The sequence below is a fragment of the Mercurialis annua genome, linkage group LG8, assembly GCF_937616625.2.
Source record: "Mercurialis annua linkage group LG8, ddMerAnnu1.2, whole genome shotgun sequence".
Classification (NCBI taxonomy): Eukaryota; Viridiplantae; Streptophyta; class Magnoliopsida; order Malpighiales; family Euphorbiaceae; genus Mercurialis; species Mercurialis annua.
This window is the reverse complement of record NC_065577.1, coordinates 37,239,835-37,266,152: the sequence shown is the minus strand read 5'-3', so window position 1 is coordinate 37,266,152 and position 26,318 is coordinate 37,239,835. Positions and strand designations below refer to the sequence as shown.

The 26,318-nt window shown below is 33.1% G+C and overlaps 2 protein-coding genes across 2 annotated transcripts; both read right to left on the bottom strand.

Annotated features, from left to right (window-relative positions):
• Window positions 1–520: 520 nt before the first annotated feature.
• Window positions 521–1,411, bottom strand: LOC126662013 (uncharacterized). The gene is made up of 2 exons (XM_050355898.1): window positions 1,139–1,411; window positions 521–1,093 (listed from the first exon to the last, which is right to left on the bottom strand). The coding sequence occupies exons 1-2, from the start codon at window positions 1,409–1,411 to the stop codon at window positions 521–523; spliced, it is 846 nt and encodes a 281-aa protein (XP_050211855.1).
• A 9,911-nt stretch (window positions 1,412–11,322) lies between these two features.
• On the bottom strand, window positions 11,323–11,832 carry LOC126662012 (uncharacterized). Its single transcript, XM_050355897.1, has one exon. It carries the CDS (start codon window positions 11,830–11,832, stop codon window positions 11,323–11,325), a length of 510 nt encoding a protein of 169 aa, XP_050211854.1.
• Window positions 11,833–26,318: the final 14,486 nt, after the last annotated feature.

The following is a 26,318-nucleotide window of genomic DNA, read 5'->3' as shown; positions in this document are numbered from 1 at the left end:
TTCTTTTAAATTTCATACAAAAAAAATACTTACTTGTAGATTGAGTCAGTGAGGGATTATAGAATTTGGGTTTTTTGTCCATTAATAATTCTAAGATGCAAATAACATAAAATTAGATTATCACTCTAATATTTTATTTTATTTGATTGATTTAAAATAAAATAATATAATAAATATTACTTATTTTTATTTCAAATTGACAAGCTCTATTTTATTAAATGATATACACTAGTTTATTAATAAAAAAACAAAGTCATATATGTCCTTAAAGTTTGGGTAGAGGATCAATTATATTCTCATGGTTCAGAAATATGCGTAAATATCATTAATGTTTTTAAAATGCTCATTTAGGCTCTCACTTAACATTGTTCCACCGAAATGTAAAAGACTTATTTCTTATCAGCATGGACCATTTAATGCAAACTAGAAATTGACTATTGTTTTTTTATAGAGAAAAGATGAACTTTACTAATACAATCTTTGTTGATAAAAACCTCCCATTTTTCTAAAGTATGGGCGACTACATTACAATGTCGTCGGACATGTGATAATGAACTAACCGAGAAGCCGTTTCTGCAAAATAATCCTCAATAATAAGTTGTGTCGGGTTAGTTGCACTACCTGGGTTGTTCAACCTGCTTATAACATTGGCAGAATCTGCTTCAAGGATCAACGCTTCACATGGGAGAATAGCAGCGATACGAATCCCAAACAAGACAGCTTTGGCTTCAGCCACTTCAACATCCGTTATACCGCGAAAAACAGAAACACCCCATCTCAACACAGCTCCATCGAAGTCTCTGCACACACTACTTATAACAGACAAGTTGCTTCTAATAGACACTGCAGCATCAGTGTTAATCATACGCGAATTTGGCGGTGGTGGAATCCAAGCCGGGGCTGCTTCAGGTTGGAGAGCGTTGGATACCCTTTCTGACAAACATTTTCGGCCTGGCTGTGAGGGCAACTGACGAAAAAGAGAAGCAGTGGGAATCCTATTATTGCCAAAAACCATGTTGTTACGATTGTTCCAAATCGTCCGGAGACATAAAATACACGTCCTAACATCCTCCTCTTTCAAAGCACTGAAAATCTACAATAACCAATCCACCATCGTTATGCATGTAACCATGTCAACATGCAAGCTTAGAGGAGAAAGGAGCCACAACCCACGAACAACATCACAGTCCTTTAATGCATGCATCTGACTCTCCTCCACAACACCACATCTAGGGCATAATTTTGACATTTCAGGGATTCGTCCAGCTAGATTGACGTTGCATGGCAACGTATTATGAATTATCTGCCACAAAAAATGTTTCACCTTCGGCTGAACTGGATTCATCCATATCTCACCCCAAATATCTCTATCAGCTGAATTAGTGGACGGTGAAGCTTGATTTTTTGACATCAGTTTGCAAGCTTCATAATAGCATGTCTTAATGGAATAAAACCCATTTCTATTTGGGAGCCACTATAACTTGTCCGGAGGAAGTCGTCTGCTGATAGGTACTTTGATGATATTAATGTCGTCAGATGGAAGAAAGCATAGCGAAAGCTTTTCTTCATTCTAACTATCGTTATCAATAAAATAGCTTACACGACAATCATCATCAACATTGGAGCTGTTGACAGGCTTCATAAGCAGAGAAGAAGTGATCCAATTATCGTGCAACACCTTAACCGGGGCCCCATTGCCGATCCGCCAAACTAACCACTACTAAAACTCTTGCCTTTAGCGACAGATTCTTCCATCGCTAAAAGCATGAAATCCTTCGAAAAACGTTTGCCGACGGATTTTTCAAAAATTGCCGACGGATTTTAGCGACAGATTTAAATCTGTCGCTAATTACTGAAGGATTTAAATTCGTCGCTAATTACCGACGGATTTTAGCGACGGATTTAAATTCGTCGCTAGTTAAAAAAAAATTAAATCGTAAAATAAATTATTATTATTTAATCAGTCACACACCCGTCACCCACCCATCGCTCGTCGGCCTCGGTTACCCATCTGTTGCCTCCATCACCCACTCATAATTTTTGCATACCTCCCAGTAGGTCACCCATCCTTCCCATTGCTCCCACTCATTGCGCTTTAACTTTGAAGTGATCCAATTTTCGTAACTCCACCTGAACCAGCTCAGCTTCTTGTTATATATATATGTATATTTATATTTAAATGTAACTAAAAAATAACCAATACTTCCTCCCACATTCTAAGATAATTATTTTAAATAATTATTAATGAATAAATAAATAACAATGTTTTCAATATATATTTCATAAATAATTATGTTATATTTAAATAATATTATATTTAATTAAAAAAATAATTATTTGTTCTTTAATAATTATTTTTCTAAATAATTTTTTGATAAAAAATTTATTTTTACGATTTAATTTTTTTTTTAAATTAGCGACGAATTTAAATCTGTCGCTAATTAGCGATGGATTTAAATCCGTCGCTAAAAACGGATTTAGCGACGGATATGAAATCTGACGCTAAATATCAAAAAAAATTGGCGAGAGTGTTCCCGCCAACTTTAACGACGAATTTTCCGTCGCTAAAGTTGGCGGGAACATTCCCGCCAATTTAAATGACAATTTAGCGACGGATTTCATATCCGTCGCTAAATCTGTCGGTAAAAAAGATTTAGCGACGGATTTTGAATCCGTCGCTAAAATCCGTCGGTAAAACACAGGTTTTTTTAGTAGTGAACCTAGAATCAAGACCCCTCTTTCCCTCCAAAATACTTTGCCATATAAAGCTAGATCGACGACATCTACCAGCCTGAACAAAGTCCGTCCTAGGACAGTACTTGGCTTTATAACCTCTAGCGCAAAGAGTGTTAGGATTTTGGAGTAGTTTCCACGCTTGTTTAGCAAGCATTGCGAGGTTAAACGCTCTGAGATTGCAAAAACCGAGTCCCCCTTCCTTTTTTGGTTTGCAAATAAACTCCTAACTAACCTATGTAATTTTTTTCTCATCGTCTGTACCGCTCCACTAGAATTTCGCAATAATACTCCTCATTTCATTACAAAAGGAGATCGGAAGGGCAAAACAACTGATAATCTAGGTTGGAATGGACTGAGCTATCGACTTTATTAAAACCTCCCTTCCCTCCTTTGAGAGAAATGTTTCTTTCTAACCCAGAATCCTTTTATGAAGACAGTCTCTGAGAAAAGCAAAGATAGGCTTTTTAGACCGCCCCACCATAGTTGGCATGCCGAGATACTTCTTGAAACAATGAACAACTCAAAAACCTAATACCCCCTCTATCGCATCTTTGTTCGCCTGAGTGACTCCCATACTGAAAAACATTTCAGATTTTTCAATGTTGACAGTTTGTCCCGACGCCTGTTCGTAGTTGAACATGATATGCTTCAAAGCTTGGCTCTCACAAACTTTGGCTTTGATGAAGATAACAATGTCATCAGCGAAAAGGAGGTGGCTGATCCTGGGGCTCCTTCGACAAACTTGGACTCTAGAAATATGCTTAAGCCGAACTCCCCTCCTAAGCAAGGCTGAAAAACCTTCGGAGCATAGTAGGAACACATACAGTGACAAGGGATCACCCTGGCAAAGCCCATGCTGCGGTTGCAGAAAACCAAACGGAGAACCATTGACCAAAAAGGAGAAGGAAACCGTCGAAATACACGCCATAATAAGTTTGATTGGGAAAACCCATTTTTTCTATTACTCTCTAGATAAAACTTCATTCGATCCTGTCATATGCCTTACTCATGTCCAGCTTAAGCGCCATTGATCCTGTTTTCCCCTGAGATCGTTTAGACATAGAATGAAACATCTCAAACGCTATCATAACATTATCAATAATCAGCCTACTAGGAACAAATGCGCTTTGAGCTTCATCTATAATATCAGGCAACACACCTTTTAGCCTATTAGCCAAGACTTTGGCAATCAGTTTGTATATAACATTACACAAACTGATGGGACAGAGATCCTTCATTGATTTAGGGGCAGATTTTTTCGGGATCAATGTGAGGAAAGTGTGATTAACTCTTCTCGGCATCACACATTTCGTAACATCACGACCTATCACGTGCCAGTAAGAGTTGTAAAATAAAACAGGCATACCGTCAGGACCCGGAGCCTTCAGAGAACCCATTTATTTCAATGCTGCCTTGATGTCGTCTGCATGATAAGGCTATTGTAGCACTTTAATTCTGTCTACCGACAAGAACGAGTCGATACAATCTATGAAAATATGCTGATTTGATGGGCCGAAGTAGAATAGAGAACGGTAATAATCTTCGACCACAATATTAACTGCCGCTCCACTCTTCCAATTGCCACAACTGTCACAGATTCTCTGAATAAAATTATTTTTCTTTCTATTAGAGGCTTTGTGATGAAAAAAATCTATATTACGGTCCCCTTCTCTTAACCAATCCGCATGAGATCTCTGTTTCCACATGATTTCTTCTTTCAAAAGAAGATCGTTAAGCTCAACTGAAACCATACCAGACCTCCTAAAATTTGATGCACCATCAATGCTGTCTTGAATAAGATTCAATTTAGCCAGCTTAATTTTCATTTGTCTAGAGAGGTTTCCGAAATTATGGAAGGCCCATTACTGTAAATCTGAACCACAACCTTCTAACTTTGCCATAAAATCCGATAAAGAACCACTGCTCTCACCCCAAGCCGATAGAACTACGTCATCAAATTGTTTATGCACCATCCATATTTGCTCGAACCGAAAGACTCGAGGGGCCTTGCTTCCAACCTGTTTAGGACAAGAAGTATCAAGCAAGATGGGATTGTGGTCTTATTTGTATCTCGTGAGGTGCGAGACTTTCCATCCTGGATACTTCTCCTGCCAACTTACGCTGCCTAGAAATCTATCCAGACGAATCTGAATAAGTTCATTACCCCTGGGCCTATTCGACCATGTAAATTTACAGCCGGAGAACCCCAAGTCCTCAACCCCGCAGTTGTCAATGGCTTCTCTAAATCAATCCATATCTCTTTGCACACTATCCCTGCCTCCATCCTTTTTAGAATGAAAAGATGAAGGTTAAAATCACCAAACACCAACAGCGGCTGATCAATCGATTCCCCAATCTGTATTAAGAGCTCACATGTTCTCACTTTGTTATGAGCTTCTGGCCAACTGTAGACTTGTCACGACCCGATTTCCACCTCGAAACTCGAGCCGAGACCGGCGCTAGGGAATGGGAATGGTTGTTCCGAAACCCGTAGCAAGCCTAAAACCTCTATAAATTTTTCGCCTCTTAAATATAAATATATATCGTACATCGCGTACGACCCGTTTTCAGAAAACACCGCTAAAACATTTTTCCGTTTAACGTGGAAAACACATTCTGAAAATATTCATATAGGCGATATCGCGTTTTCAGAAATGCTGGTTGAATAACCCTAGTTATTTTGACCCACGCGCATTTCTGAAAACCGGTGCGGTGGTACAGGGACTTGGCTCACGTGCCTTGCCTCGCAGGCAGCCCTGTCTCAAACCGCGCACCCGAACAATATGTTTAATAAAATATATCGAACACTTTCCTTCTCAAAGCGTTGTATCAAACATATTTAAAAACATGCACAGCAGGCACACAAACGTAAGGCCAGCTAAAACTACACACAGTGTCTTTGCAGACCAAAGACACGAAGCTTGGCCACCCGTAGGGGACACCATAAAACACCATATGCCTATTGAGTAGCCACTTATTAGAGCTAGACAAAGTCAGGATTCCTATCAGAGTATATAGACAGAGGAACCATGACGTGACTACAGGCATATCAAACCTATATACACTATTGCAGCAGCTAAGAGTTTAAAGTGTTATTTACATAATAACAGGATAAGCTTCCCTGATGGAAAAGGGTGGAAGCTCGACCAGACCCGGTAGCTAGGTACCTGAAAATGATAAACAACAACGGGGTCAGAAATATAAATATTTCTGAGTGAGTAGATAGGTTTACAATTAAATACCAAAATCGCGTATATACAAAATATCGGTATATAAAAATATTACCAGTCCTCGATCCAAATGAAACCCTAATCCTGATTACGTTATAGTGCTATCATATATATAATGCATATGCACAACTCTTGTTTAATACAGGATGAGCTGTATACATATGTATCACAGCCATCTTGACTCTGTATAGGGTTGCTGGGCCGGAACTTAAATCACTGCCACCTCAGGACTACCCGATAGGTTTAAGCCGCTTTACAAGCATCTGGCTTAAAACCTAATCTCAATATGTATGCTTATAATATTTACCTCTCATCTAGTTCATTAACACCGGTGATCACACAGTCCTATTGTTGCCCAATAGATAGCTCGTTTCAGTGGATCTTCCTTGGCTAAGTTTCATACTTAGTGCGATTTATGGATTTAAAAACAATTGAATACTAATATTCAAAAGTAAACAAATGAACTCACAAACACCGCTAGGTCTGGAACTTAATCCTGTGGTTGTGGTCAGACTGCTGGCTAGCTGGTCGGACTAAACACACAAAGCAAACAGGATAAAACACATCAATATATGTTTCCTATAAAATTTCTAGGTCCTTAAACCCAGATCTAGGTCAAACATGTAATCATTTAAACATATAGCACTTATGGTCTGTTTTCTTTTAAAACCATATTATAAATTCCCATTTTGAGAAAACGTTCTAACTTCTCTCTAGAAGTTATTTTAGGTATCACAATACCTAAAGAAAACCATTTATAGTATAGACCTAATTGTCAAAACAATTCTCGGTCATATACTAAGTATTTAGCAAAAACGATTGCTAAATCTTTAAAACCGTTTAAACATTGACTTTAACTCTTTTAAAGTCCATTATAAACGTTTTAACTTTACTTTTAAAATCTCCTTTTAAAAGTCTTTAGGTTTAGTATATAAAACCTTTTCAATTTCTTCTAACACAAGTTATCGTTTTAAAACGTTTTCGAATCAACGAAACTACGTCAAGTTCTTAGGGCAAAAAGCCCCGGAAAGTCCCCCCTTATCGACATCTCGGCGTGGTGCATGATCGTGCACCTTGGGGTAGTGCACGATCGTGCACAACTGGTGCACGTTCGTGCACCCCAGATGGTGCACGTTCGTGCACCTTGGGGCACGTTCGTGCACCCTCTCATGGTGCACGTTCGTGCACCAAATGGGGTGCACGAACGTGCACCAGTTGTGCACGATCGTGCACTACCCCAAGGTGCACGATCATGCAACACGCCGAGATGTCGATAAGGGGGGACTTTCCGGGGCTTTTTGCCCTAAGAACTTGACGTAGTTTCGTTGATTCGAAAACGTTTTAAAACGATAACTTGTGTTAGAAGAAATTGAAAAGGTTTTATATACTAAACCTAAAGACTTTTAAAAGGAGATTTTAAAAGTAAAGTTAAAACGTTTATAATGGACTTTAAAAGAGTTAAAGTCAATGTTTAAACGGTTTTAAAGATTTAGCAATCGTTTTTGCTAAATACTTAGTATATGACCGAGAATTGTTTTGACAATTAGGTCTATACTATAAATGGTTTTCTTTAGGTATTGTGATACCTAAAATAACTTCTAGAGAGAAGTTAGAACGTTTTCTCAAAATGGGAATTTATAATATGGTTTTAAAAGAAAACAGACCATAAGTGCTATATGTTTAAATGATTACATGTTTGACCTAGATCTGGGTTTAAGGACCTAGAAATTTTATAGGAAACATATATTGATGTGTTTTATCCTGTTTGCTTTGTGTGTTTAGTCCGACCAGCTAGCCAGCAGTCTGACCACAACCACAGGATTAAGTTCCAGACCTAGCGGTGTTTGTGAGTTCATTTGTTTACTTTTGAATATTAGTATTCAATTGTTTTTAAATCCATAAATCGCACTAAGTATGAAACTTAGCCAAGGAAGATCCACTGAAACGAGCTATCTATTGGGCAACAATAGGACTGTGTGATCACCGGTGTTAATGAACTAGATGAGAGGTAAATATTATAAGCATACATATTGAGATTAGGTTTTAAGCCAGATGCTTGTAAAGCGGCTTAAACCTATCGGGTAGTCCTGAGGTGGCAGTGATTTAAGTTCCGGCCCAGCAACCCTATACAGAGTCAAGATGGCTGTGATACATATGTATACAGCTCATCCTGTATTAAACAAGAGTTGTGCATATGCATTATATATATGATAGCACTATAACGTAATCAGGATTAGGGTTTCATTTGGATCGAGGACTGGTAATATTTTTATATACCGATATTTTGTATATACGCGATTTTGGTATTTAATTGTAAACCTATCTACTCACTCAGAAATATTTATATTTCTGACCCCGTTGTTGTTTATCATTTTCAGGTACCTAGCTACCGGGTCTGGTCGAGCTTCCACCCTTTTCCATCAGGGAAGCTTATCCTGTTATTATGTAAATAACACTTTAAACTCTTAGCTGCTGCAATAGTGTATATAGGTTTGATATGCCTGTAGTCACGTCATGGTTCCTCTGTCTATATACTCTGATAGGAATCCTGACTTTGTCTAGCTCTAATAAGTGGCTACTCAATAGGCATATGGTGTTTTATGGTGTCCCCTACGGGTGGCCAAGCTTCGTGTCTTTGGTCTGCAAAGACACTGTGTGTAGTTTTAGCTGGCCTTACGTTTGTGTGCCTGCTGTGCATGTTTTTAAATATGTTTGATACAACGCTTTGAGAAGGAAAGTGTTCGATATATTTTATTAAACATATTGTTCGGGTGCGCGGTTTGAGACAGGGCTGCCTGCGAGGCAAGGCACGTGAGCCAAGTCCCTGTACCACCGCACCGGTTTTCAGAAATGCGCGTGGGTCAAAATAACTAGGGTTATTCAACCAGCATTTCTGAAAACGCGATATCGCCTATATGAATATTTTCAGAATGTGTTTTCCACGTTAAACGGAAAAATGTTTTAGCGGTGTTTTCTGAAAACGGGTCGTACGCGATGTACGATATATATTTATATTTAAGAGGCGAAAAATTTATAGAGGTTTTAGGCTTGCTACGGGTTTCGGAACAACCATTCCCATTCCCTAGCGCCGGTCTCGGCTCGAGTTTCGAGGTGGAAATCGGGTCGTGACAAGTGTGGTATCAGAGCAATGTTTTAGGACTTGAATGTCCGAAGTATTGTTGCTGATATATGTTAAGTAGAGGTACTAGAAGTCATAAGAGTTCCTAGTGAACTATTGCAGCAACATAGGATTCGAGTCATGTCTTGATCAGTTGTCAGTTATTGAATACATTCAGCTATAGATAGCAGTTATACATGTGTGTAATATGTATTGATGTTTTGATCAGGAACACATGAGTTGTTCTTGTGTTCGAGATACGTTACAACTGATGGAACATGTGAGATGTTCCTAAGTTATAAACACGTTACAATCATGGAGCGGAATGGTCAGAGCAGATGACCAGTATTCGAGGAGTATGGTTCTGTTTGAACACAGGACAAAGCGAAGATTTCCTCTGAATTTTTGTTTGAGAAAATAGTTAGATTTTCTCTGAATTGTGTGTGATTGTTATATGTTTTGCTTATATAAGTTTAATAGTTGATACCTGTTATATGAAAATGTGATTTTTCTATAACTATTACATACGGTACTTATGCTGAAAATTTCATGTGTTTCAGTATGTCTGGGCCTAGTAGAGCTCATACGCATGTGGGGTCTGATCCACATAGTGTACCAGGTTTGCCTGTTATACCTGATACATCTGTTCCCATAGAGGCTGTTGACTCAACATCAGCATGTGACATGGACATATGGGAGGATGCTATTGGAGTAGAGGAATTAGAGAGAATGTTGAATGAAGATATAAACAGTACTGGAAATAGCCGTAGCTCTGTGTCTGAATCGACTGCTACATCGGCTTATTTGGGATTTAAGGTAAAAGAGTTCTTAGCTGAGGTGGACCATCTAAGGAGGGTTCAACAGCAAATAAGACACTCGCCGAATCATTCATGGGAATACGTGAGCGAGTGGGAGGTGCAAGAGAACCAAAGTTTGGATAGGCTAAGGGATTATATGGATAAGTACACTAGGGAAGACTTGAATGTGGAGGCATATACTGTTGAGTTTATGCGTTTATGTGAAGAAGTACCTGAGTTAGTTCGTGATGGTGAGGAAGTTGCAAGTAGGTACGTCAAAGGTTTAGGGCCTGAGTTCGAGGAACTCATGGCGGTAAAGTCTGATTCTGTAGCATATCTGGCTGGGCGTGCAAAGCAGATAGAAAGTAAGTTGAGGAGGAATGACATACCCCTCCAGCCGTACTATTACACCAAACCTGAAGAACCTACTGCTACATTTCCTAGGGTAGGAAACTCTGGACCCGCGAGGCACTACAACCCCTACTTTGTTCCGCGAGGTGGAAATCGGGTCGTGACAAGACTCCCACACCGTCCTATGCACCATTGATAGCAACATCATTCACAGTGAAGCCGATGTGGTTCTGAGATGAGTCTCTGATTTGGATATCAATGTTTTCATTCCACCCAAGCACAAGACCACCTCTTCGATCATCTGAATCAACAACGAAAAACTTAAAAGAACTGAGACTTCTACTAATACTACTGAATCCGCTTTGAACTAATTTAGTTTCCATCAAGAAAACCACATATGGGGAATTATTTTTAATAAATAATTTTAGAGCCCGTACCGTCTAAGGATTCCCCAATCCTTGGAGGTTCCAACTGAAGATTTTCATTGCGTCCGACGAGACTGAACGTCAGTCTCCGTCGATATCTCAATGTTTTCGAAACGATTCAACATTCCATCTCTGACTTTTTTTGAGAAAAGATCAGATGAATCCACCACATCCACTTCCAACATGCTACGGTCCCTTTTTATAACTTTCTTCCTACTCTCCTTCTATCCCCCCGGTGCAGGAAGCCTTAGTGCATTACTCCGAGTCCAGGATCTCAACTGTTGATTCTTTAATTTGTACGATTGCTACCAGAATTCCCACTACACTGCTCTCCAATAACTTTAGCATTTGATACTGGCTGGACTTGTTGAATTTTCACTTCAACAAGACATCTAGTTGGTTTTGGGTTATAGTAACCACTGCAGGTTGTGTAACATCAGCCCTATCTACAGGATCCCCAACCTCCACAACATTGGTTCTTTCCATCGCTTCCACGTCAAGATTCAATTCTCTCCTAACTGTTGGATTGGTATCACCAGTGTTTGAAGGAGAACTCGATATGGGTTGTCTCTCTATTCCCTTGTTAACATTTGCACCATACGATCTATTTCCCATCATAACCGTTTACGCGGAGTAGCACGTAAAACTGGACCATAGGGCCATTATTAATCCTCAATCTCCTCCAGTTTATCCTCACAATCCGCAGCTAAATGATCTAACATCCCGCACCAATAGCAAAAATTATGAATATGTTCATATTTGAACGAAATCCAGCATTGATCGCCAAGAGGATTGATAACTTTTGTGCCTCTAACTATTGGTTTTGAAATATCCATTTCAACCCTAACTCGACCGTAACGATTACATTCACCATTATCTCCGGGATCGATATCCAGGACGATACCAATCTTCATCCACAGCTTCCTGATTGCAGCTCTACCTCTACAGTTCAACGGTAAATTGTAAATTCTCACCCATACTGGACAATGATTGATAATCATGTTGTTCAGCTGCATATATCCAGTCATAGGTTCGAATAGGATAAGTTGTTTATCAAAGTTCCACGGTGATTCCCTAAGAATTCTGTTTCTAACATTTTTAGAAAAATTCACAAACAAACAGCTCGTCTCTAATATCTCGTAGGTTAAAACCTTTAGCCAGACGCCAGACGCCATGCGCTAATCAGGGCATTCTTCATATGCACCAGATTATAAGGCTTTTTCGTCAGTAACCTACCAACCAGGCTCAACTCAGCCCTATCATCCGCCCCCTCAACAACCACATCTTCTAACGTTATAGTGCATTGTTCCTACTCTGTGAGTCTCAGTTTTGAGCAAGCCTCAACCAAACCCTCTTCCATATTGCGAACACAACCAACCTCAGACCAGACAAAAGAATATCAGACGTACTCAAATGTTAACAAGATCAAAAATCGATGGAGAAATCTTCAGAAACGAAGAAAAATCCCTAACCCTAGAGAAACCCTAAGGTAGAAAGAGGAAAGGACTCCACGAAAGTCGGGAGAGAGCAAAATGGAATTGACTATTGTTTTTATTTTAGGAAAAAGTATCATACGATGCCCCTGAAGGTTGGGCTGAGGATAAGGTTTAAAAATGTGCATATTTATATAAAAAAGGCTCATTTAAACTTTCACACTTAACATTATTTTATCAGAATGTGAAACTTGTTTATGTCTTGTTTATGTGTACCGTTTAATGTTGATCAGAAATTGATCATTGTTTTTATTTTAGTAGCAAGTCTTTTTATTTATTTAATCCCTATATTCTTAACCCTAAAATATCAATTTAATTCCCTGAATTTCCAAACAAACCTAAATTAAACATAAAAATTAAACCATCATCATTAGCCTATAAAACCCCTCATTATTTTATAATCTTTGGCAGAAAAAATTATACCGTAATATGAAACTATTGAACACCATCATCGTGATAAGAAGAGGAGCCGAAACTCACATTATTATACTTTCTTTTTTCATCAAAGATTAAAATATAATTTGAAGTTTCTAGGCTTTATGGGTTAATGATGGTAGTTTAATTTTATGCTTCAAAGGGCATGTTTTACTCTGCAAATAAACACTTTGAAGATCCAATCTTATAGTGAAATAGATTGGGATTCATGCATTAACACGAAAAAATATTTAACTTGTTTTTGTATCTTCCCTATTTTTTTTTAATTTTATGGAAGACGAAGAAACAGACTACAATATCTAGATCATCTTTACTTTTTATATATCCATTTACAATATTTAGTCGTTTTAAATTGCATGAAACAATAACATTTTCTATAATTATGTCTAAAGAAGAATCATAACTATATAAAATTAACAATAAAATGACTTCTAAATTAAAATCTTAATAAAAAATCAAAATTAAATAAAATTAATAGTACAAAACTTTTAAACGGACTTATGTTTTTTTTTTTAAAGATTGCACAAGAGATAAGATAAAAAGTATTCCCCATACTACTACCAATTATCAAGTTATGGTTCACGTTGTACTATTATGATATGACTATGTTTACGTTTCATTATTTAAGAATTTATCAACATTTGCTTGTATCTACATTTAATAGTCAATATCTAATTTTGGTTGAACATGTCCCACAAGAAAATTAGAATGAATATATTTATACATACATATGTGGTTGGGAGCTAAACACATATAATAAACATTCTTGAAATTTTTATTTTTAAAGTCAAAATCAAATTTCCTAATAATTAGTCAATATAGTTGGAAAAAACAGACACAAACATTTTATTTAGATCAAACTGTTTTCTTGTTACCCATCAATTTTTGTTGGTAGTATCATTATATACAGTAGTTGTACTTTACCATGTTCTCTATATACAAATTGATAGATAATGACAAATAATTTAATGGCATACAAAATAAAATATGAAAAAAAGTTGTGCTCTATTATCTTTACTTTTTTTTTGAAGACAAATTACCTTAAGATAAATATTGAAGTATATATATTTATTTTCTAAATCAGTTAAAGCAAAAATATTTGACCGGCCTAATATCTTATAAAAAAACCTTAATTTTATAACCCCTTTTCGATCATATCTGGACGTTGAAAATTTGTCAATTTTACCCTATTTCGCATTTTTGTCGTTTCAATTGTATGCTGAAATATTAAAGTGATTTTTTATTTGAAAAAATTCAAAGACGTTCTCCATGTATAACATGTATTAATTGTACCTGTTTAAAATTTATTTCGATTTAGTAAATTAATTAAAAATTAATTTTTATTTAATTATAGTTTTTAGCTAGATTTTAAAAATAAAGAATTTATTTGTACTTTTTTGAATGGAAATAAATTTAATTTTATCTTTAAACATGATTAATTGAATGATTTTCTTATTTAAGTAAAATTATTGACAAAATTTAAAAAATTGGGGTACAATTGAAACGATAAAATGTGAATTAAAATAAAGTGGACAAGTTTTTAATATCAGAGTATAATCAAAAAGAGACTGTAAAGTCGGAATTTTTTTTAAAACATCACGCCTATTTTAATAAAATAGTTGCTTTATTTGAAGAAACAAAATAAAATTCGAAATTTAAATATGAAAATTCCGCAATGATGATAAACAAAATGAATTCAAAGGGATGTAAATTTTCTAACACTAATAATATCGCTAGAACTTTCATTTTCACTATGTTGTAAAGATGCTTCAACGATCTAACAAAAATCTTAATTTATTAGGAATTTTAATCTAAAGTTTAAATAAACAATAAATAATTTTGATCGAACTAAAAATTGATACAATAAATTCTAATTTACATCACCAAAACACACCAAAATCACTCATTGGTTTTAAAAATAGAGCACATCTCCCGCCTTCAAAATCCCAACATATTGATATATTCTATTTTATAAATTATTGTTCGGAATAATCAATATTATTACATTCTTTGAAAGTTTAATTAATTTAGAATTGATCCAATATATCGATAAGAAAATAAGACGTTATGATACAAATTTATCATTCATATTTTTTTTTTGAATTTTTTATAATATTTGATATGATGTTTTCATTTAAATAACTAATTTGCAACATCATAAACAATTTATAATCTCTTTAATAAAATTAATATACAACGATATATTATTTTAAACTCACGATTTAATAGATTGCTGGTTAATGTTTAATATGGAATCATAATTTCTTCAGTTTAGAATGAATTTGAGGGGGTCATGTTCATAATTTACACCGTTCATTGTAATATGAACGGTGTAAATTGTGAAGGAAAATTGTTATCTAGTCCGGGTCCATAAATTTTCCATGCACCTATCCAATGAGGTGTTAGAAAATCTAACACAATTTTCTCTCTTTTTCATTATTTTCTCTTTTTTCTCATTTCTCTAACACCTCATTGGATAGGTCTATGAATTTTTCATAGACCGAGTTTAAATAAGAACTTTCCAATTGTGAATATGACCCTTTTAAATTCAAATAAATTTCAGGGAATTTCAATTCAAATGAGAAATATTTTGTCTTTGAAGGCGCGTTTGAAAAACACGTGAATAATCATTGTTCTAATTATCTTAGTATTTTCCATGGTCATGGCGTTTGGCCCACCTTATCATCATTTGAAAAGGATTTCCATACGTGGAGTGCAACAATTGGATTACAATGATACGAGGATCTTAACTAATAAACATAAGCTAGTTCACAATGTTGTTTTCTCAAGGGGAAAAAAGGTTAAAAGGGATAAAGTACAAAAATAACCCTAGTTTTTCCTAAAATTTCACTTGACTTTTTTATATTTTTTGATTTCGATTAGGACTCTCATGCTGCTATCGATGTGCAAAAGCAATTTTAATATTTTGAAAACTAAAATTTAAACTCCTCTGTTAGATAAAGTTATATTTATATTTCATCATTAAATTGAAGGTCATTTTTGCACCTTTAAAATCAGTAGTCATTTTTGCGCCTCAAGGGCAATATAAATGTCATTTATTTGCATCAAAAATAAAAAATAATAACAAAAAAAGTGAATTTCATCTAGAGGTGAGTACAAATCAGTTTGATACAGTTTGAAAATAACCAAAATCGAACTAAACCACGCTTATAAAAAGGGACACATTCATAAATTAAGAAGACATTTATTACTGTTATTTTTCTAATTTTGTTTATTAATTGTGGTCTTGTAAATTATATTTAAAATTAAAGTCGTTAATTTTACAAAACAAATAAGAGATAAAAGAGAGTTTAATATAAATTGAGATAAAAACTTGACATTAATATTTTAGATAGAAAAATAAAAAATACATTAATTCTATAGTCTTCTATAATAGACCTAATTAATACTATTAGCGTATTAGTTAATTAAAGTATGTTGAAATTTAAATTCTTATTAATACTCATCATTTATTCATAAAAAATCTAATTTCAATTGAAGATAAAGATGCCAAGTACAAAAACAAAATTGTATAATTATGTTACTATTGTCATTTAAAACAGGTTATAAGGAGTATTGTCATTTAAAATTGTATAATAATGTTAGTATTGTCATTTAAAACAGGTTATAAGGAGTATTATCTTTTAAAATTGTATAATAATGTTAGTATTGTCATTTAAAACAGGTTATAAGGAGTATTATCTTTTAAAATTGTATACTTATGTTAGTATTGTCATTTAAAACAGGTTAGTATTGAATTTGCTCCTCTCCTATCATAATAAAAAAATTATAGTAACATTTTATATAAGATATGCAAAAGTGGATTCTCACACTTGGATGAACATAAATATTCCTTATAATTGTATTAAAAATGTATAATTTTAAAAGGAGTTGGCTGATAAAATTTGATAGAATCATACAATAATGTAGTTATAATAATAATAAAAAAAAAATTTCATACTATCCATCCATATTGTAAATTGATTCAAATCAAATGATGATCACAAACAAATTGACAAGAAGTTAGATAAAAAAAACATATAGAACAAGTTAAGGTATGATAACTACCTTTATTTTAATAATAATTTATAAATTTTGATTTCATGCCTTACAGGCAAGGTTTGAATATATGCCAAAACATATAAAATTGGATTTAGACTCTCTAGAGTAGTCCAATTCCAGTTCTTATTTAGTGGGGACATATCATCAATAAGAGTTAGCAATACAATAAATGAGAAATTCTTTTATTATTAATTATTACTGCATGAATAAAAATTTATTTGGGGATCACTTTTATTAATTCTATTTAATCCTTTTTATTTTATTGACTATAGTTTAATCTAAAAAAAATTATTTTAGTTAACTTTGAGGACATAAATGATCTTTTTTTCTATATTTAATTTATTCAATTAAAAATATTTAACTATACTAAGGCCTATTTTAGTAAGGTACTTATACTATTTAAGATTACTATAAGAAGAAAGGTCGTTTTATGTGGAATCTTAAGTTGTCATTTTCTAGGCAATCACACCATTGTTTTGTTGATGTAATTTTTATGTGGACGGTGGAGATGTAGTTTGTTCTTTATGGGATATTTTCTTTTGAATTGATGTTATAATTATTTCCACTCATAAATCTGACTCCATTAAGGTTTCTTTATCTCTCTTTCATTTTCTTCTTTTCCTCTCCACACATTTGGTAGTTGGCTTATCATTATTACATGACTTCTACATCCTTCAATTATTTATGTTTCTTTCTATATAGGTTATTTTATTCTTTTATTAAAATCATATCTACTTTATGAAGATCAAGAATTTTCTAATTTTTATTTATTTATTATAATAAGAAGAAAAAAATTAAAATTTAAATAAATTTGATGTAGAATTAGACAATGTGTACTATTTTTGTAACATTATTTATAGCACCATTGAACTTATCACTTATTATATTTTTACTTAATAGGTTGGATACCTAATGTGTCGGGTAAATAGTGATTGTATATCAGGCTGGATATAATATTTTTATATCCATTTCATATATTAGGCGTAGCTGGCATATTCAACGGCTCTCTATCTGGTGTTATGCATGATTTCTTGGTAACTTCAAATTTGATTAGTGAAATTATATAAAAAAAATGAATATACTAATTAAGGTTCTAGATTCGGTCAAGAGAAAACAAAAACTTATAATATCGTAGTTGTTCGCAGTTATTTTGGCCTATTATTCTTCTATTATCCTAGTATCAACAACTCTTATTTTTATATTTCTTTGTAGTCGCTACACTTATATAAAATAATAAACTCCTATTTATACAAAAAGATGTGATTATATGAACATAATCCTCATAAAAGTAAGTATATTGATCACAAAATCCTCATAAAAGTAAAAATACTAATCACATTACTCCCTAATTTAAATTTTTTAAATTATGTTTGTTGAGTGAAAGTTGCAGAAGATTATGCTAAAAGTAAAACTTGAAAAGGATATTTTGAATTTGAATACATTATCACATATTACTTTTTCTTGGAGTTTATTATTGTTGTATTAACTTTAAATTTTATGAAAATAAAATATAGGGACCAAGTTAAACTTTAATTATACTAGCAATTAGATTATTTAACTAAGTCAACTAATAAAATTAAATGATGGTGAAGACAATAACAAATATGACCAAATGTTAAAGAAAAAAATTAATCGTTTAAAAGTAAGATAAAATTTAATTACTTTAATCTAGTTTTAGGAGATTTTTAATAATTCATTTACTTTTACATTACTTGTGCATCATTTACTAATTTATTATATGGGTTTAGATGTTTTTTTTTAGTTTTTTTTACAGAGATTGTTAGCAAAAATTAGTTATTATTTTTAGTATATTATTTAGTTTTTAAATTGTTTTTTAAACCAACCGAAACAATAGACTGCATAGAGAGTAGGGGTCAAACCTCCGACCTCACGCGAATAGAGCGACTTAGCTATCTAGGCTGAGTCCTCAAGTGCTATAGATGTAAATTGGAAGGAGCTAACATTTAATTTTTCTTTAAGAGTAACATTTGGCTTTTCAAGTAAGAGAAGAGGTACTTCCTTGACCTTATTAAGCACATGATTCACCTTTCAAACTAGAGAATTTGTCGTGTGTATATACTTGTGCCTATCGACATTCCTTCTATATATTAATAATCACCCATCTCCCTCAATCTTTATCCTAAACTTCACTAAATTTTTTATACTTTCAAAACATTCATTAAACCCCCCAATTTTTATAGTGGCGCTCATTCACGGCCTTTATTGACGAAAATACCCCTAACACTATCATTTTTTTAGCGGTTGTCATTTTTAAAAAAATTGGCGGCGCCATGTCAGCTGACATATCACCAAAATACCCTAAAAAATTAAAAAACCAATAAAACCTCCAAATTAATATTTGAAAAAAAAATCTAACCCAACCAAAATTATATATTCAAACCCAGTCTATTACGGGTGTCAAAATGGGTCATGACACGATAACACGATTCGTCTAACCCGTAAGTTTGGCGAATCCGGGTTGAGGTTTAGCGGGTTTGTGTCGAAAACGTGTCAACCCGTTTATGACACGAAATAAATGGGTCTTTTCACGGGTTGACTCGCGAACCCATCTAACCCACCTAACCCGTTTATAAATTCTATTATTTATAATAATATAAAAATAAAATAGTTATAATTATAAAAAATATATAATAAATTACGAAATTAATTATATTAATATAAAAATAAATAAATTATATTAAAATTTTACAATTTGAGAATTAATTGATAAATTTGAGGTTACAATTATATTTATATGATTTAAAAATTTCTTAAATGTTAAGTGGGCCGTGTTAGTCGTGTCGTGTTAGCCGTGTAATTGTACTAATCGTGTTACCCATTTATCTTAACGTGTTAATCGTGTCGTGTCACTCGTTTAAAATTTCTGTTGTGTTAGGGCTGAGAATTTTGACATAATTAGTTAAATGGGTCGTGTTCGTGTTGACCTTAATCGTGTCAACAGAGTGGGTCGACAAGACACGAACACGACTCGCCAACCCATTTTGACACCCTTACAGTCTACCAACCGATCCAATCCACCCGACCCCTCTGGTCGTCTTCTCAGGCGAGAAGACGATCCAGCTGGGTCGTCTTCTCAGGCGAGAAGACGATCCAGAACCCATTTTGACACCCTTACAGTCTACCAACCGATCCAATCCACCCGACCCCTCTGGTCGTCTTCTCAGGTGAGAAGACGAAGCTGGGTCGTCTTCTCGCCTGAGAAGACGACCCAGCTGGATCGTCTTCTCAGGCAAGAACACGACCCATGGGTTGTCTTCTCGTCTTCTCAGACGAGCTGAGAAGACTAGTTGGTCTTCTCAGTTCGTCTAAGAAGACGATCTGTTCGCCAAGAACAAATCCATTTGGATTTGTTCTTGGCGAACAGATTTTTGTTCTGAAGAACATATTTAATATGTTCAAGAACAGGTTTCTGTTCTTGAACGACAGATTTCTGTTCTTGAACAAATTTGTGTTCTTGAACAGACGACCGGAGAGCCGCGGCGGCGGACGGTGATGGATATGTTGATCGGATGGGTTGGGTTTGATTGAATGTGGTTGGATTAAAATATTTTAGGGGTATTTTGAATGTTTTTATTTATTTATTTTTGGATATTTGGTAATGTGTTAGTGGACATCTAGCGCCGCCATTTTTTTATAAGAATTACAGCCGCCAAAAAATAAGGGGTATTTTTATCCTCAAGGGCAGTGAAAAGTAGGAGGATTTAGTAAAGATTTTGAAAGAATAAGAGATTTAGTGAAATTTAGGATAAAGGTCGAGGAGGTGGGTGATTATTAACCTAAATATCACTTTAGGCAAGAATTTATACTTGGTGGTCCGTCAATTAAAAAATTACTCTTTAATTTCAACATAAATATCAAAAATCAATTAAGGAATTTTTTCACAACAATTTCAACAAAAAATATAAAAACAGTGGTATGATAAAATAATTTTCAAAATATAAAGAATATTTACAAAAACATTGAATTCAAAAAATCCACTACGGGAGTCGGCTGTCAAAGGTTTTTTAGTGAAATTTTGGTGGTGTTATTTAATATTAAATAAAATCATAATTTAAATTTAATATTAATTTGTTGAGTCATGGCAATGAATGTTTTATTTTTTGAATAATGAAAATTTTATTAATAGAGAATAAAAATACAACCTCATCAAATATTGAGTAAATCAAAATATTCAAGAAATACACTATTAGAACATTAGTAAACTAACAAAAAATTATATCTAATTTCTTCAATCGCGTTGACGAAACGCTTTCAATATGTAACTCGCGGCGATCCGTCCGCTCCACTCGAAGGTTATTTTAAATCACAAATCGACCTTTTGATCTTTGAATGAGTCCGATTGAGAGAAATTAGAAATAAAATTTCTACTGATAGCACTTCAGATCTGCGCTCTGTAGATAATTTCATTAGAAAATAGCAAAATCCATAAAGGATAAGAGGCAAAACTCCACTAAGAAAGATAAAACATCCATAAAGGAAAAAAAGAAAAATACCAACAGATTCCAGATCTGTAATTATTAACGCAAAATAAACTAAATACGACATTTAAAGAGAAAACGAGATGGTGGAGAGGTGATTTTGAACCAAAAAAATGGCCAAAATCACCTTTCTATTGTTGCGGCTAGAATTTCTGAAGAAAAGGAGACTCCAGAGAGATCGAATCATGGCACTGAATGTTATTATTGTGTTCATGTGATGTTAATTTGTGATAGACTTTAAATAGGAATGTACAGTATATTTTTGGTGAATCTAAATAAATTTTATTTTACTATATTCACATCAGATAAAATAATAATTATAGTTAGAGAAATAGTATGAGAAGAGTTCATTTTAAAATTAAATATAATAGTTGATTATCTATTTGATGAGAAAAGCTTTGAAACGACGGATCTATGTGGCGGCACTAATGGAGGATTTTGAAGTGAAGAAGGAGCTTGATTTAGTGAGACTAGCAGCAGTGTTTAAAGCCTGTTTGATTCATCTGTTTCTTGTAGCTGATGGCTATTAGCTGTTATCTGTTGGCTGGTAGCTGATAGCTGATAGACATAAGTGTTTGGTGAGATTTAATTAGTTGTAGTTGTTTATATATAAAATGATCGTAAAGAGCATACTTTTTATTTATTAAATTATGAATATATTATATCATATATTATTTATAAAAAAATAATAATAACTATTTTTTATAAGAAATAATATTTAATTTAAACTTATTTATATATTTTTTGATAAATTTATAATAACTTTTTCAAAAACATATTAATTTATAGTTGTTTTAAAATAAATAAAATAAATAAAATAATATTATATAATTTATAAATAATTAGAGTATTTAAAAATAATTTAAATAATTTAATGTATTAAAAAAATGATATATTCTATTAGGGTAATTTTGTCTAAATAATTAAAAATATTGAAACAACTATCAGTTGTTGGCAAAAAAACTCTAAAATTGAGCTTTTTAAACAGCAGCTGATGGAGGTTCAAAAAACTTTAAAAAAATTCTCACAAAATAATTTGGTGGAGCTTTTTGGAAAGTAAAGCTAAAATTTCCACCAAAAAGCTGAACCAAATACCCTCCTAGTTTGAAGGCGGCCAAATTGGTGGGGTTTTAGCTATATAATTTTTTAATTTTAAAGTTCCAAAGGTTTTAGAATTTTTAAAATTTTAAAATTTTTCTATAATGTAGAAGATAATATGGCATTTACTATTAGTATTATGATTCATTATTTTTAAATGCCACATTAGTCAAAATTGACGGTGTTAAAAGATTTAATGGTAAAGAATTAATTGGTCATCATCAATTTTAAATTCAAAACTTTATGGACGAAACTAAAATTTAAAAAACTTTAGTGATCAAGAGTTAAAAGTTAGAGAGGTGAGTGACTATTAGCCCTAAATTAATAATATTGATGAATCATTAGAAGTTCTATTTTTAGTATAGGCAAAACGTACAGAAACATATCCATTTCCTTGAACAGTGTAAAAACACGTCCTAGTCTTATATTTTAGGAAAGGACAAATTTGTATAATTACCTTTGTTCTGTCGGGTTTTTAGTCTTTCTTGTAAGTTGTACCATAACTTTTGAACGAGGATCATTCAAACAACTTTTCTCTCTAAAAAAATCTTTTCCTTCCCCTTCTCTCTAAAAAAAAATTCATCTTATCTTCACCATTTGAAGGGTGGAAGAAGGTATTATCCGGTTTCAACCGGAAATCACCTCCTTTCAGCCCATAAATACTAAATATTTTATAAATCTACTCTTTATTCCAATAAAAACTTTCCGCTATGTAGTTCTTCGATATGGATTTTATATTTTCTTGTTGAAATTTGTTTGGTTTTATGGTTGTTTATAGTTGGTTTTTTTAGATCTATCAAAAATTTATAGCGATTATTCGAACTTTAAAGTCAATTTCTTGTAGATCTAAGATTTTGAAGTTTTCTATCTAATTTCGGCGAATTCCATGGACAAAGATGATCGGAAATACTAAACTTCATCGGATCTAGAGGTTTCAAGGTGTAAATCGGAAGTGATTCGTACTCAAAGACCCTCACACACAACGGGACTTTGTTCGTCGTTTGTGGCCGAAGTTGGCAATCTTAGCGAGATCCCCGGCTTGAGTCTTTTTATTTTCGATTAATTTTACTTGATGCCTTTATTGTTTATTATATCTTTGATAGAGTAGAGTTAGAAAGATTATATTGTGAAATTTTATCATATGACTTTCTTGATTGTACTTTAATCTTGTGTTAATAGATTCTAACTTTAAAAAAAAAACGAAGATCATTTTACCTTCTAATATTTTCATAAAAATAAAATAAAATTTACCTTTTAATATTGACACAAAATATTAAAAAACGTCAAAATTAATAAAAGGGTACAAGAAATCCACAAACATAATAAACCGTTTCAAAAAGGCCCTCACATAATGGATTTCATAATTTACTTTAGTTAACTGTAATTAATCCTAACTAAACTATAATTAGATCAAATTAAAATAGAAACATTTTTGTTTCAGTTAAACATTTTAGACCAAATTAAACACTAATCAATAAACCACCAAAAAATACTCAACCACCCAACAATTCCACCGCCGGAAAACTCAACTTCGGCAAAATTCAACGCCGAAAAACTCAATAGCCGAAAAATCTACTTCATAAAAACTCAATCGCCTGAAAATTCATTACTGTTGAACCTCGCCAATTTGTTCCTCGCAAACGAGGAGTAGTAACTCTTCGTCTCAGGTGAGGAGGTGGGCTGTTAGTGGCAGTAGTCGGGAACTCTAAAATATGAAGAAAAAGACTTAATGGAAAAAAAAGAACAAAAAGGTTCCTTATTTTTTTATTTAAAATTGATGTAGAATTAAATTTTTAAAATTATAAGAAAACAATTGAAATTTGAAAGTTTTTAAAGTGTAAAATTAAGGTCTTTTTAAGCTTTTTTTAATACTAATTGCATAGTGTAATTCCTTTTAGGGTATTGCAAACCTTAATTATTTGATTGTGAATGAAAAAATTATTTTTTTTACGTAAATAAGAAATTAAATGGAGTTTAAGAGTAGAGAAGATGAATTCAAGGGTTTAGAGCATCTCCAATGGGATGCTATTTTTTATGCTAAATTTAGCATGAAAAAGTGGTAAAATGCTATAGATAGCATAGCATTCCAAATTTTACTCCAATGCACAAAGTTAAAAAGAAATGTTATAATTATTTATTAAGATAATTATCTCTTAATTTTATTAATTGCTAATTATTTAATAATTTTTTTAATTAAATATTTTAAACTAAAATTTATGTAATATTTTTTTTAATTTAATAATGAGCTTTTCAAAAGATATAATTAAAAGAATCGATGAATTATATAAAAATAAATTATTTAGTTTTTTTTATTATATTGATGTATGGTCTACTATTAAAAAATCAAATCGATGTTGTAAAATTAAATAGAAGCATAAAATTTAAAATGAAAAAAGTAATAAAAAAATAAAAAAAAGTAGGTTAAAATAATAAATACAAAAAATGACTATGGTAAAATTGTAATTAATAGTGAATTGCTATTGGTTGTTGAATTTTAGCATATGCTATAGTCTGTGCTAAATTTAGCACGTGATATAGCATATGCTAAATTTAGCACAAACTATAGCACTGCATTGGAGATGCATTTTAAGATTAAATGCTAAATTATGACATTAGCACTTCATTTTAGCATTGCATTGGAGATGCTTTTAGAGTGGTTCAGATCACAAATCGACCATACTCCACTAATCAATTAAACATTGAGATTTAGAATTCACTAAATGAGTTTTCTAAACTAACTCCAAACTTAGTGCTTTGGAGCTAAACACCAACTATGAAATTTTTCAAAATTAATCTCCAACTTATTAGAGTTAAGTTTTTTCAAAAATGAACCTAACTTATAATGATTTATGAGTTCGCAAGTTTACTCCAAAACTATAAAAAAAAACAAAAATAATTTAAATATGAAAAATTTATTGTTTGAAGCAGTGTTTTAAAACCCGGACCGGACCGGCCGGTTCAACCGGTTTAACCGGTAACCGAAGACCTGTCCGGTCCGATTTCATCCTGAAACCCGGATTACCGGTTCAACCTCTTTGAACCGGAAAAACCCGTAAAGAACCGGACAACCGGAAAACCGGTTAAATCCTAAAACCGGCCGGTTCTAATAAATCTAAGAAAAACCAACGAATAACCTAACCATTTCTCTTCCTGTTGCCGCCATCAGTTCTTTCTTTTTACTATTTGCTTGGCCTTGATTATTTGGTATATTTGGTATTTGCTATGATTTGTATTAAATGATGATGGAGTAAACGTTTTCCTATTTTGTTTAATTCTTTTACTTTAGCATTCTTTCCAAAGTCAACTTGTTATTAATGCTATTTTGCATTTTTCATTACTAATACTAACAGACCCTGTATTAAGGCTTTGCATAATCAATGTTTTAATTGAATTTATTTTCTTTATCTCGACATTTATCTCCTTAATTGGTTTTCTATAATCTTTTTATTTCTATTACTATTATATATCTTTCCATAATTTATTTTTGTAATTCATTTGTTAATTATTTTTTATATTTGTATTTAGATTTCAACTATCGCTTGAGCGGTTGAACCTGCGGCTGAACCGGTTAAACCGGTTGAACCTTGAACCGTTAGGCTCGCCGGTTCTGTCACCGGTCCGGGTTTTAAAACATTGGTTTGAAGGTTTATAAATGATTAACCTTAAAACATTGCATATGAGTTTATATTTATACTCAAAACAAACTAAAAATAAAGTACAAATGAACAAAATAAGCTGTCATCAAGAAAGTCGCGCCCGCTACCCTGATGTCGCGCCCACGACATTCTATTCTTTGTCAGAATCTTCAACGGCTAGTGTCGCATGTCGTGATTTTATTTGGGGGTCTTCAAATATATCTGTTGGACATTCAACGATCATAAGCTACGTGCATGTGACTCTAAGTTCGCGCCTGTGACATGCTGAAGAAAGTTGGGGTTTCAAACCTGAGCAAAGGTCGCGCCCGTGAAGTAGAGGCTCGTGCCCGCAAGGTCAATATCGCGCCCGTGATGCTGAAAGGTGGCGCCCTTAATATTTAGTTGATTCATCAAATTAATACTTAATCATTTTCAATTT